Here is a 12,546-nt window from a genome sequence, read left to right as displayed (position 1 = left end):
GCGGAGGAAGGAGCGGCGCTGCCCCGGGCGCGGCGCGGCCCCCGGCGGGATGCGGCGCGGCGGCGGCGGCGGGAACGGCAGCGAGGGCGAGCCCGAGTGGCCGTGGCCGTGGCCGCCCTGCGACGAGCGGCTGTGCTTGGCGCTGCCCATGCGGGTGCTCGTTCCCATCACGGCCGTCTGCCTGGGGCTCTTCGTGGTCGGCGTGGCGGGCAATGTCCTCACGGTGCTGGTCATCCGCAGCTACCGCGACATGAAGACCACCACCAACCTCTACCTGAGCAGTATGGCCGTCTCGGACCTGCTCATCCTCATGGGGCTGCCCTTCGACCTCTACCGCCTCTGGCGCTCCCGACCCTGGATCTTCGGGCAACTGCTGTGCCGCCTCTCGCACTACCTGAGCGAGGGCTGCACCTACTGCACCATCCTCCACATCACCGCCCTCACCGTGGAGCGCTACCTCGCCATCTGCTTCCCCCTCAAGGCCAAGGTGGTCGTCACCAAGCGCCGGGTGAAAGCCACCATCGGCGTCCTTTGGGCCTTCGCCTTGCTCTCCGCCAGCCCCTTCTTCTTCCTGGTCGACGTGGAGCAGCCCGAGAACCACACTGACTTCAGCCGCGAGTGCAAGCCCACCCCGCAGGCGTTGCAGTCCGGCCTGCTGGCCACCATGTTCTGGGTCACCACCTGCTACTTCGTGCTGCCCGTCACCTGCCTCAGCGTCCTCTACGGCTGCATTGGCCGCGAGCTGTGGCGGAGCAACACCCGCCTGCGGGGCCCCAGCTCGCTCCTCCGGGAGAAGGGGCACCGCCAGACTGTCAGGATCTTGGGTGAGTCCCCCTACCATCCCCCCCGTGCTGTGGCTGGGGCAAGGACCGGGGCTGGGGGGCCATGGCAGGGCTGAAGCACCCGCAGCTCCAGTTCAGGATAGGGAATAGCACAGGGGGACATCCCAGCCACGCTCCCGGGAATGCCACGGTAGGGATTTCACTCCCTCCCAACTGAGGCTTCGCCTGCGTGGCATTGCACATCCATCAGCAGGACTGCCTTTCATAGAAATACCCGTTTCCTGAGTTTTACCAAGCAGAATCAAGTACAGGCCACCTGCCTGCAATTTCAGAAAAACTGTGGTAACATCAGCAGTCTCTTCCAGGTGGCAGCAACAACTATGCATAGAAAATTTCTGCTTCTGAAAACTAAGTTCTTAGTGGTCATTTGTAGCTCTCCAAGGAGTAAATCCACTGGTTGGACAAGGAGGCTGAAAAACAGTAACTTAGCCCCTACGAGCTGTTTGGAGACAAATCCCATAATACCAAAGCACTTCCTACAGGTGTAAGATGCTGATAAATTTTAGTTCATTTTCCTAGTCATACATTCAGTAACCCAGCATCAGACTCTGGAAAGTTAGTTCTTAGTCTGCTTTGGGGCTTTAATGTTTGTAAGTAGTGACCAATCTGAAGGGAAAGAGAAAAGGAATCCAGCTATAGACTAAGGAACATAAAACAAAATGCCTCAATTATTATTATTGCCTACCTTTAGTATAGTTTTTACATGTCACATGGGAGACTTCTTTTACTGAGAGTGTAATCATCTGGATGGAAATAGCATAGCACAAAGGAAAGAAACTAATAAGCCTGAGAGAATTTCACCAACTTATTTGAGGAAGGTACTTACACTGAAGTAGGCACAAGGTTTTCCAACAGAAACACCCATATCCATGATCTCAGAACCCACTGAATGAGACCAGTGCCCCATTATCTCAAAGATCCTGCACCACTACGTCTGTTTTGTTTTTCAGAAGAAAACTTTCTTTGGCTGCATCCCTTTTATTTAAGCTGTGAGAAACACGGAGGATGCTCTGCAAATGATTTTTTTAGTTACATGCATTTATAAACAAAAATAATTAAAAGTATGGATGCAATAATACACTTATGTAATTGTTCCTCATCTGCTCCTGCTGTGTTGCCATTGCAAGAGGGTTTGTATTTGTTCTCATTGTCCTAAAATGCAACACAGCACCAGGCGAACAGCTGAAATGACTCAGGCTAGAGATCCATCCAGGCAAATAGCTGTCTCCAGCAGTAATGGTCTGGGGATGCATGAAAAAGCTTTAGTGGAAAAAAATCAATAGCTCAACTACACTTTAAAGTCTTTATGTTAGATATCATCCCGTCACAATAGAGCAAATGCTGTGGGAGCTTGGGTGACTGAGGTGCAGCCCGGGTCTTTTTCGGTGATGCAGGCAAGTTAAACAACAGCTCTGCAGCAATTGGAGCTGCTGTGGAGCTTCCACAAAAACTCCGCTTTCTGACTTTTGTTTCCCTGTCTCATATGTGGCATTACAGACATAACCAGGGACAATTTCTGTAGTGCCTGATGTTATTATACAGATGTTACTCCGCTGTTGTTCACATTTTTCTCAGCAAACCTCATCTCACAGTTTAGCTTAAAATTTTACCTTTTACTTCAAAGACTAACAGTCAGACTTGATGCTATTCCCATTTTCATGGTTTTTCCAACAATTTAATGCCATTATTTGTATATATCATTTGTATCAGTTAGAAGAACCTGCAAAATCAGCCACGTAAAGTTTAGTTTACTGGATGGTTGAAAAGTTAATTCACTCCTTAACTGCCGCATGTGTTATTTTGTCTTATAGCTGTGGTGGTTCTGGCCTTTGTAATTTGCTGGTTGCCTTTCCACATTGGCAGGATCATATTTATAAACACCCGGGACATGAGGACAATGCTGTTCTCCCAGTACTTTAATATATTCGCCCTGCAGCTTTTCTACCTGAGCGCATCCATCAACCCTGTCCTCTACAACCTTGTTTCCAAGAAGTACAGGGCAGCAGCCTGCAAGCTGCTGCTGCCACGCCGAGCTGCAGAAAGGGCTCTCACAGGAACAAAAGATGCTGGGGGCTACACAGAGACCAGCACAAGGCACGAGTACACCACCAGCTTCTGAGACTGCAGCCCGCACTTCTTCAGGCATTCTTGCCTAAGGAAGGGAACTTCCTTCTCACGGGAGAGTCACAAAAGGATGGACATTTGTTAGGGCATGTGGTGTTTCATAACTGTCTTATTGTGGGATACCTGTATTTTTGGTAACAGAGCAAGCAGGCACCACAAAGTATGAAGAATGAAGTGCAACTCATGGAAGATGTTAAGTCAATAGGAAAAGCTGGAGTAACATCCCAGTAAAACCACAGGTTTGCTTTATTACATAGTGTTCATTGCACGTGTTCTGTGCCATTTCAAATCATACCAAGGTCTGCAAAGGAGCACTTCTTGGGAGCTGTAATGGGTAAAATTCCCAGACAGCCTTCACCATTTTAAAATGGTTTTCACATAAACGAGATTTTACAAAACACAGTCTCGCAAGGAGATGGACGCAAAAAAAATCACCCACCAACCTTAACAGCCCTGGAAGAAGAGGCACATGCTTTTAGTACCTGGTCTTGTAATCATGAAGGGGACTTTCCTGGGCAGTTTCACTAATTTCCCTTAGGAAAGCATCTGCTGCACACAGCAGTCTCTGGGCTTAACCCTATTTGATCCCACAGGATCAAATAAGGTCTTTTACTTATATATTAACAACTTGTAAAACTTGAGATATCCCAGATCACTTCCCTTAGAATAGATGAGCAGTGTTTGGCAATTGGTAGCAGTGTGTCTACACATTGTGTATTGCATTTGCAAATGATACACCAAATTAACCCACCTTGCCACAAACAAGACCCATCACTGAATGTGCTGGACTATGCCCAGGACTTCATGCTGCATAACGCTGCACTGCAAGTCAAAAACCAACTCACTAATTCTGCTCCAAAAGATTTTAATTGGAAATTTCAACTGTACAACTTAAGAAGGAGGCTAGTTGTGAGGAAGAGCTAGAAGAAGCTGCAGCAGTGTTTTCTGTGGAGGATCATTGCCTCTGTACATTTTACTTGTTACATTATTGGCTCTAGTGGTGTAAATCTGGACCAAAATCAGTGATGTGGCACTGCACTTACAAGAGCATCTCTGATGCTTGCCATCACTGTCCATGCTTGCCCTTAGTTCTCTGTTAACTTCTCCTTTCAGGCAGTTGTAGAGAGTGATACAATCCCCTCTGAGCCTCCTTTTGTATAGGCTAAACACTCCCGTCTCCCTCAGCTGCTCCTGAGTTGTGTTCCAGAGCCTTTATCAGCTCCACTGCCTTTCTCTGGACATGCTCCAGCAACACAATGTCCTTCTTGTAGTGAGTGGCCCAGAACTAGACACAGGATTTGAGGTGTGGCTTCACCGTATGAAGTGGCTGAGTATGAGGGGACAATCCCTGCCCTGGTCCTGATTGACACACTATGGCTGATCCAGGCCAGGATGCCATTGGCCTTCTTGGCCCCCTGGGCACACTCTGGCTCATGTTCAGCTGCTGCTGACCAGCACCCCCAGGTCATTTTCTGCTGGGCCACTTTGCAGCCACTCTTCCCTAAGCCTGTGTCGCTGTCTGTGGCTGTTGTAGCCGAGCACTTGGACCCAGCACTTGGCCTTATTGAGCCTCAGCCCATCAAGCCAGCCTGTGCAGATAAATTCAACAGAATTCAACAGGTAGCTCAGAGATCTCAGGGCAGCAAAGTTGAACCCAAGTCTTCCCCAAGTTTTAAAAATATGACCAGTTATCCATTAAAAAGTCTGTAACTCTGAGTCACTGAATAAAAACTAAAAAAAAAAAAATCTAAAGACAGGAAAAAAATCTATTTTACTGCATACACATAAAGTTTTCTTTTTCTCTCAGCTTCATACCGGTGGAGAGCAGTTGTCTGCCAGGCTTGGGTTAGGTTGCTTTTGCTGGGAGGTGACATTAAGATGTTCAGTTATCATAAAGAAACAGCTGTTTTTTGGGGGGGGGTTTGGACAAGTAATAATAAACATACGTACGTGTATGTAGACCAAAGCAGGGAAAAAAGCTTTATCACATAGTTATGTGGCCATGGAGCTGCTTCTGCATGCCTGCAGTCTCCTGATAATGGCTTTTCCTTTATCAATCGCTGCTAAATTGCACTGGGAGTGAAATACTTGCTCATCAGAAATTTCCCCAAAAGCAATCGCATAGGTACCCGAAGCACAGGATTGGTGGAGGAAGGAGGGAAATGCCCTGGTGGGCTGCTGCCCTGAGCCTGCTTTTCTAGGGTGCCCTCCCTGCCAGAGAGAGCCCTGGCAGTGCTGTGCTCTGCTGTGTGTGTGTGCTGGGTGTCCAAGGCAGGTCCCTCTCAGCCAGGACTTCAGCTCGCTGCTCCCAGGCTGCTCCTGGAGTGACTGCATTTCTGCAGGGAGCTCCAGGCTTGGGCTGCTCCTGCCCAGCATCAGATGCTGCAGCAGTAGGCTTCTGCTCTGCTGGCAGACTCCATTGAAGTGGTCAGGTTTTTTGGGAAAGTCGTCCTATCCCTGTTAAAAGGTATCTCCCTTGCACGCTTGGTGGAGTAACACAGGCAGCAAAATCCCACCTGTGAGCTTGCAGTGCCTTCTTGTTAATGCTCCCTCCCCACCAGAACAAAGGTTTAAGAAATAGATGAAGGTTGAGTGTTTAGCATTAACCAGGCCTGGCACTGTTGTCTCTGGCATTCAGTACTGGAATGTGTAAGCAGGGATGCTGTAAATGAAATAGCACCAAGTATTTCAGAAGTAGTTTCCACACCACAAAACCTATAAGATACAAAAGAAAGCAGACCAGAAGGAGAGAGAAAATGAGGCAGGGATGTAAAAGAAAAGCACAGAGACCAGATGATAAAAAGGGAAGCATGGTGAGATAGTCTCTTTTTTAAAGCATGTATGTAGTTACATTGAAAATCACAGGATAGAAAATCAGAAGTTTGACAGAGCTCTGAGATGGATGGGAGGGAGGGAGGGAGAAAAAGATGTTTTAGACAGGTTTGCTGCACTCATGTGAACAAAGACCTCTCAAGTTTAAAGCTGCTCTTGTACTTGCTGGAGTGATGCTGTCTCCAAGGGCCATGTGCAGCTGGCCTGGCAAACAGAGAGGTGCAGGGACACATTTCCTTCCCACAGTCATCCCCTTAAAATTCCATTTGTCACTGTGCTCCATCACTCCCACAGGAAACACAAAGCCTAAGGCTGTCTCAGCAAACAAAGGGATTATACAAAGTAAGAGGGAAAGCAAATAGGTATAAAATGGCCCAAACTGCTCTGAATTAGTTAAACCAACAAACATGGTCTTGGTCTTGGATCAATCGAGTCTGATGGGAACAAGCCCCAGCATCCCTGGGGTGCCACTTCCTATATGATTTAGGAGCAGGCTTAACATTGCCAAAATAGGCCAATTCTATTATAAAATTAGTATCCAGAAGTATATTTCACTGCTTTAGGGAACTATGTACAAACTGGTTTACTGTTGCTATATGCTCCTGGTTACCTGTGATGCTGCACTTGAGCTTTGGTGGGGATTTCCTGGAACTCAGAAGAAAATTGGGGGAAAACACTGCAAGTGGGGAAAAGGTTTGCATTTGAGGAGTTGGGGGGCAGACAAAAAATTTAACCACCTGTTCACTTGGTACCAGTAGATGCTAAAAGATTTTCCCATCAGGCAAAGCACAGCATTTTCCACAGGCTCAAGTCCAGTTGTTGCATTGTTGTTTACTGCTGAGGCAGGCTTGGTGCTTCTCATGACAAGGCAGATGAGGGCTTGCAACATTTGGATGAATATCAAGGGACCAAAGATCTCTGGTGCATGCCCAGACGTCATTGATGGAACCTCAAACTGAGCCTCAAAACACTGGGAAGCAAAAGCAGTGCTGTCTTCTGCTCAGTGTCCCTACTGTGGGAACCCTACTCTGGTGACCCAAAATGTTAAGGCTGATGTCATCCAGTGCTTCTGTGGGCCACACACATCTTCAAGCATGCCACCAAAGCCTAAGTTTTCCAGAGTGTTTAGGAAAGCCAGTTTTGGATCAGAAAATGGCTGTCCAGGTTGAGAAGTACCTAACAGAAATGAGGCTGGAATCTCCTCCTGCAGCAGCTCCCAGCAGCAACACTGCTTTGTTTTTCCTGGGGCTGCACACATCCAAGGGTCCATGTCTTCAGTTCCCCATAGCCAGGATCAGAGCTGCCCTACGCGTTATCTCAGTCTCCTTCCCAGTGGCTGGGGGCTTCCAGGTCCCCTGGAACAGCAGAACTCCAAGGGTATATACCCAGGATAGGGGTGATATATGTCCTCAGAGAGGACAGTGGGGCTGACTGCTCTGTCCTGCCTCTCACTTGCCTCATCTTCCCCTCAGATCACGCCATTTGCATGCTGCCCCTTTTCGAAGATGAGTCCCTGCTCCTTCTATCTCCACTTTTGGACTTCATCTTCCTTCCCCTGCTGTGGAGGACAGATAATGCTGTCTGCTTTCCCTCCTTTTCCCTTTCCTTCTCCCAGCCAGAATTCACCAGATGGATTCATTTATTTCTCTTTCAGAAGCTGTCTGTGATGAACATCTTTGCCAAGGGGCTCATCCAGGCTGCCAGGGATTGGTAGGGAGCCAGATGCTTCGACCACAGCCTGTCCCTGTCAGCCATGAGCCTGTATGAGCTCACACTGAAGTTGTTTAAAGTTTTAACAGCACCTCTGTGTGTGAGCTAATCTTAAAAAAATATTAACCCTTAAGAAGGGCTGGGTCAATTTTTTCCCAAGATATGAAGGCCATGTAAAGCCCTTGCACAGGTTCCATTGCTCCCCATAGCCCCTCATGGACACTGTCCTAGGGCCCACAGGCAGGGCAGGAGAGGAAATTCAGAATGTTTTCCCTCAACTCCAGCATGTCCCCTGCAGGCAACCAGGGATGCATCCAAAAGGTCAACCTTCAGTGTGGGCTGAAGTCAGGTGTCCTAAACCTGAGACTCCATCAAATACCACTGTCCTTAGCAAAGAGCCCAAATTCAGCACAGTGAACCAGCCTGAGATGGTTTTAGATGCATCACTAAACCACTGGCAATCACTAAAACCAGTATAAAGTGACAGGAGTGCAAGCCACATGGGAGGGTGTATTTACCTGGAATGGAAGAACCACCACCAGTGTGTTGTTGCAACATGAGGCACTCAAATCCCTGCAGAGGTTGGTGCAGTTGCTGTATCAGAGGTGACAGCTGCTCTGGCCAGAGTAAGAGAGAAAAGGCAGAGAAAGAATAAAAGTAACCTTTTCCCCCCTCCAGAACTTATTTAACATCATCCCCCATGACAAGGAGCAGCATTTCACCACAGCAAAAGCAAGTCAGCTCTGTGTCTCAGAGTGCTCTTAGAAACTCAGGTGTGGTGTCATCTCACAGAGCCCCTGACAGTTCCATAAGCCTGTTGCTGTATCAGGGGGATCCAAACACAGCAGGACTCTGCAAGTGGGTTCAATCCCTGTTTGCGCCATTCCCTTAAGGGTTAGACTCAATGATCCTTGTGGGCCAGCTCAGAGTACTCTGTGTAATTCTGTGTAATGTTTCTGCACTCTGAAGCTTTGCAGAGGTTGCAAAGCAATGTCAGGAAACCTTGAAAGGAACAAAAATGATCTGATGTCTGCTATAAATCAAGGATACCACCACTGCCCAGCTTGCAGCTAAACTGATTATAAAGGGAAGCATATGCCCAACAAATGTGTGGCTCCTGTGCAACAAATTTTCCCCATCTTAACAAGGAAATCAGTTTCTTAATTTGAGTATAGGTCTGCTTTTTGTCTGTGCTGCACAAATACACCCCAAAGACAAGTTGTGTTTTGAACAACTGTGGAAGCACAAGCTGTCCACAGCCACAGAGGAAGAGGAATGTGGAGAGAGGCTGAGTTTCCCCCTCTCCTGCAGCAGCTGAGCACAGCATAGGGAACATTCTCTTATTCAAGGGTTTCAATTCTACCAAGTCAGGCAGCATTCCTAGCCCTGGACTTCATTTGATGTTTGTAGGCATTACCTCTTCACAGACTTCAACAAACCTCAGCAGAGCCTGCTGGACTGACCTGGACAAGTTGCATCTGTGCCAGGGAATCAGCTCATCCACCTGCCCACAGCATTCTGCTCCTCCAGAGCAAGCCTTTGAGATAAGGCAGCTGAGACAAGGGAAGCTGCTCCCACAGAGTGGCAGGCCAATTTTCTGGCCTCTGGGAAGTTAGCACAAAGATGCAGAAGGAATAGACTCAGAACAAAGAAATGTTTGCTCCTTCTCATGCTGCCTGTTGTGAAGGGGGATCTCTCCTGCAGAGCCTGGGGACTAGAAAGAAGCAGGGAAGGATGGACATGACTGAAATTAGCCCTGGCTGAGACAAGCCTGAGAAAGGCAAAGTAAAACATGGAAAAGCATGGACCGCTCCAGCAAGGAGTTGGTCCCATGGAGCCTAACCCTCCTACCACACATATGGGATCCACCCAGATCCATTTCTTCCCCATAAATGGTCCCCTCCTTACGTGTTTTCCCTTCAGTTACTGATTTGGTCTTCAGTCCATTTTACAGCTGTTGGTGAGAAACTACAGCTCATCAGGACCTTGTAATAGCCAGAGTCCTCACTTTCATTTGGTTTCCTTCTTCTCAGACATCTCTTGCTTTGTGAAGTGCAGTGTGTGTGAGGAGTAAAATGCCTGCCTCTATGTGGAAATGTCAAATGTATTACATTTTAGTCTGGGCTCTAGGAATAATGCATTTATTTCTAAATAAAAAAACAAAATTGATTTCTTGCCTCCTTATCAACCAAACATGGGACAAGGCTGTCAAAGGAAACACATGCCAGTAAGAAAAAATTGACAGGTAATTTCTGTTACATAAAGAGAGAAATATCCAAGTTAGCCAATTTGACAGCACACATCACTGCATTACAACTGATGGTCATCAAAAAAGACAGCCTTGGAAGAAACTGCCTCTGTGAGCTGGCAGACTGGAAGAGCAGAGAGGGTGCTGGTTTTGTACTGGAAAGTCTTTGGGATATTTACATAACAAAACATTTAAAACTGAGCTTTACTGCACAAACGACACCTGTGTTCAGGGAAGCCGGACCGTGAATGAGTTGGGTGGGTCACAGACCCACAGGGCAGGGTGGTGTGGAGTGACAAGGACCTCACACTCATGTTGGAGCCAGTGGAGCAAACTCAAAGGGGATGCTGAGCTACAAAGGATCCTGATAGTGCTTGGTGTCATTTGGGAGTAACCCTGGTGCAGCCAAAGGATATTCACTCACCACCCCAAAAAACACCTCTGCTGTGCTTCAGTGTCTGTTGTTTACCAGAAGGCATCAGCAGGAAAGTGTTTGACTCCAAGTATCTGTAGCTAACAGCAGAAGCAATCGCTTCCAGGCTGGCTGCACAAACCTGGCCCTGCTTGGAGGAAGGAAGAAAGAGGCATCACTGGCTGCTTTCAGTGACCCACTGAGGAAAAAGCTGCTCATAAAAAAGTCTCAGTGGTGCCATGCACCACCAACATGGCAGGACACTGCACTCTCCCTCACAAAGCAGGGACTGGGGCCTACAACATCTACAGCAGGAGACCGGCAGAGAATTTGCAAAACTGCTTTTTTTGCCTCCGTGACATAGAGTTGACAGATGCTGCCTTCACTGTTGTCAAATTGACTTTTACATGATTCCTAATCTTGCTGTTTTACAAAGCAGTGGAAGAGGCAACGAGTGATAAAGACAGAGGCTCTTGGAGGGGCTCCTGCTCAGGGCAGGTTTCCCTGCTCAGCAGCACAGCCATCACAAATCACGCTCCTGCCACCACACACTCCAGCTATTTCCCTTTCCACTGCGTGTACTTCAGCACGCTGTTTTGTAAAGCAAGCACATCTCTTCCAAGGTCATTTATACAAGGGGTGTTAAGAGATAAAAAGAGCACCTTGTTGTATTTGCATGGTACTAACAAATACCAGATATTTCCTACATGAACTGATGGGCCTAGCTGTTACAGATGCTTAACAGCTCACAGATAAAACTTTCTAAGAGGACAGGGTTTGTTTTTAAATCCAGAAGGCAAAACAAAAGTCAAAGTAGAACTCCTAGAGATTAATAAAGATCCAAATCCCCAAGAATAAGCACTATAAGTTCTTCTTACTAGTCTTTAAAGATTAACAGCTTCACTGTTTATCATTATACTCCAGCTAGAATTTTGAGGTAGGTGTGAAGTCATCTACATGAAGAGAGTTGATGGTAGTGCAGGAAACCTGGATCCAGGATCTGAAACCTGAATCCAGGATCTAAAACCTGCAGAGCACAGATGCAGAAAAATACTGCAAAGCAGGTAACTGCAATGCAGGAATAAGTTTTCTCAGCAAATCAACCGCAAAAGAGATGGTGATGGGGAATGAGATTTTCAGTCCACTGATACCATGAAGATGAGGGTGCAAAAACGTACTAACAGCGATACAAGAAGCACCATAAAAGCCAAGCAAAACATCTCAGGAAATTTAAACAATGAGCACTGTTGCTATACCAAATGGCTATTAAATTATTGCAAAGGATAAATCCTGAAAGTCATCAGCCAAGATGATCACACAGCTTCGTAGCTGTGTATCAGAAGGTACCTGCACAAATGGGAACATACCAGGGGTACGAGAACACAAGGGGTATGACAACTTCCAAAGGGCATTGTGGCAGAGAGAGCTTTTGCTTTCTCCCATCTGTCAGATCAAAACACAACATATCAGCAATGAGAGCCTTCTGGGACACCTCAAATGGGACATCCAAGCAAACGGGTCTACTAAGTAAAGAAAAAAGGGGTGAGGGTGAATTGGGTTTGTAAGACACAGATGCAGGAACAAACTGCAGCTGTTGAGAGAAACAGTAGGTTTTTTCAGCAGGTCTCTTTCAAGGAGAAAAGGCCCATCCAGAAATTCTTGCCAATCTGTAAATTATAAAAATTGAAGCTCAGAGGACAGCATGCTGGTTAACTGGAAAGGCTGAATTGTCCTGAATTGTATATAAAAGAACAGTAAGACTAAGACCAACTTTTCCTCATTACTACCATCCTCTTCTCCACTGTAATCTTGCCAAAAGAAGCCCACTTAATCCCTGGGCAGGGATGATTTCTGCAGTAGGGTTGGTGCCATTTTCCTTTCAACAAATATTGGGGAATGGCATGATTTCTCTTGGTTCTGGGGTGAATGAGTACCCTCTTCATGCTCCACAGAGATGCTTTTGTCTGCTGCCCTCTAGCTTTTACCTGCAGCTTTTGATGCAAGGCAAACAGAAGCAGCAAATCCTTTAGTCCCAATCCAGCCAGTGGGAGCTTTCCAATTCAAGATCATAATTAGACTAAAAGCTATTGTAAGATGGAACCTTTCTTTCTTTCTTTCTTTCTTTCTTTCTTTCTTTCTTTCTTTCTTTCTTTCTTTCTTTCTTTCTTTCTTTCTTTCTTTCTTTCTTTCTTTCTTTCTCTTTCTTTCTTTCTTTCTTTCTTTCTCTTTCTTTCTTTCTTTCTTTCTTTCTTTCTTTCTTTCTTTCTTTCTTTCTTTCTTTCTTTCTTTCTTTCTTTCTTTTTCTTTCTTTCTTTCCATCTCTCCATCTTTCTTTCTTTCCATCTTTCTTTCTTTCTTTCTCCTTTATTCCCTTTCTT

At 46.6% G+C, this 12,546-nt stretch overlaps 1 protein-coding gene across 3 annotated transcripts in view; it reads left to right on the top strand.

The window, feature by feature from the left end:
• The first annotated feature begins 47 nt into the window (after positions 1 to 47).
• Positions 48 to 12,546, top strand: part of CDADC1 (cytidine and dCMP deaminase domain containing 1) — a 29,594-nt gene continuing 17,095 nt past the window's right edge. For all 3 annotated transcript variants that reach the window (XM_071448434.1, XM_071448435.1, XM_071448436.1), the window contains exon 1: positions 48 to 824. In XM_071448434.1, the coding sequence (XP_071304535.1) occupies positions 50 to 824 (775 nt within the window). In that variant the 5' untranslated portion in view covers positions 48 to 49. The remainder of the gene's footprint in view (positions 825 to 12,546) is intronic.

This window comes from Agelaius tricolor, unplaced genomic scaffold (assembly GCF_023055355.1).
Source record: "Agelaius tricolor isolate 1412-34295 unplaced genomic scaffold, bAgeTri1.0.p SCAF_26, whole genome shotgun sequence".
Taxonomy (NCBI): domain Eukaryota; kingdom Metazoa; phylum Chordata; class Aves; order Passeriformes; family Icteridae; genus Agelaius; species Agelaius tricolor.
This window is presented reverse-complemented; position numbering and strand designations above follow the sequence as displayed.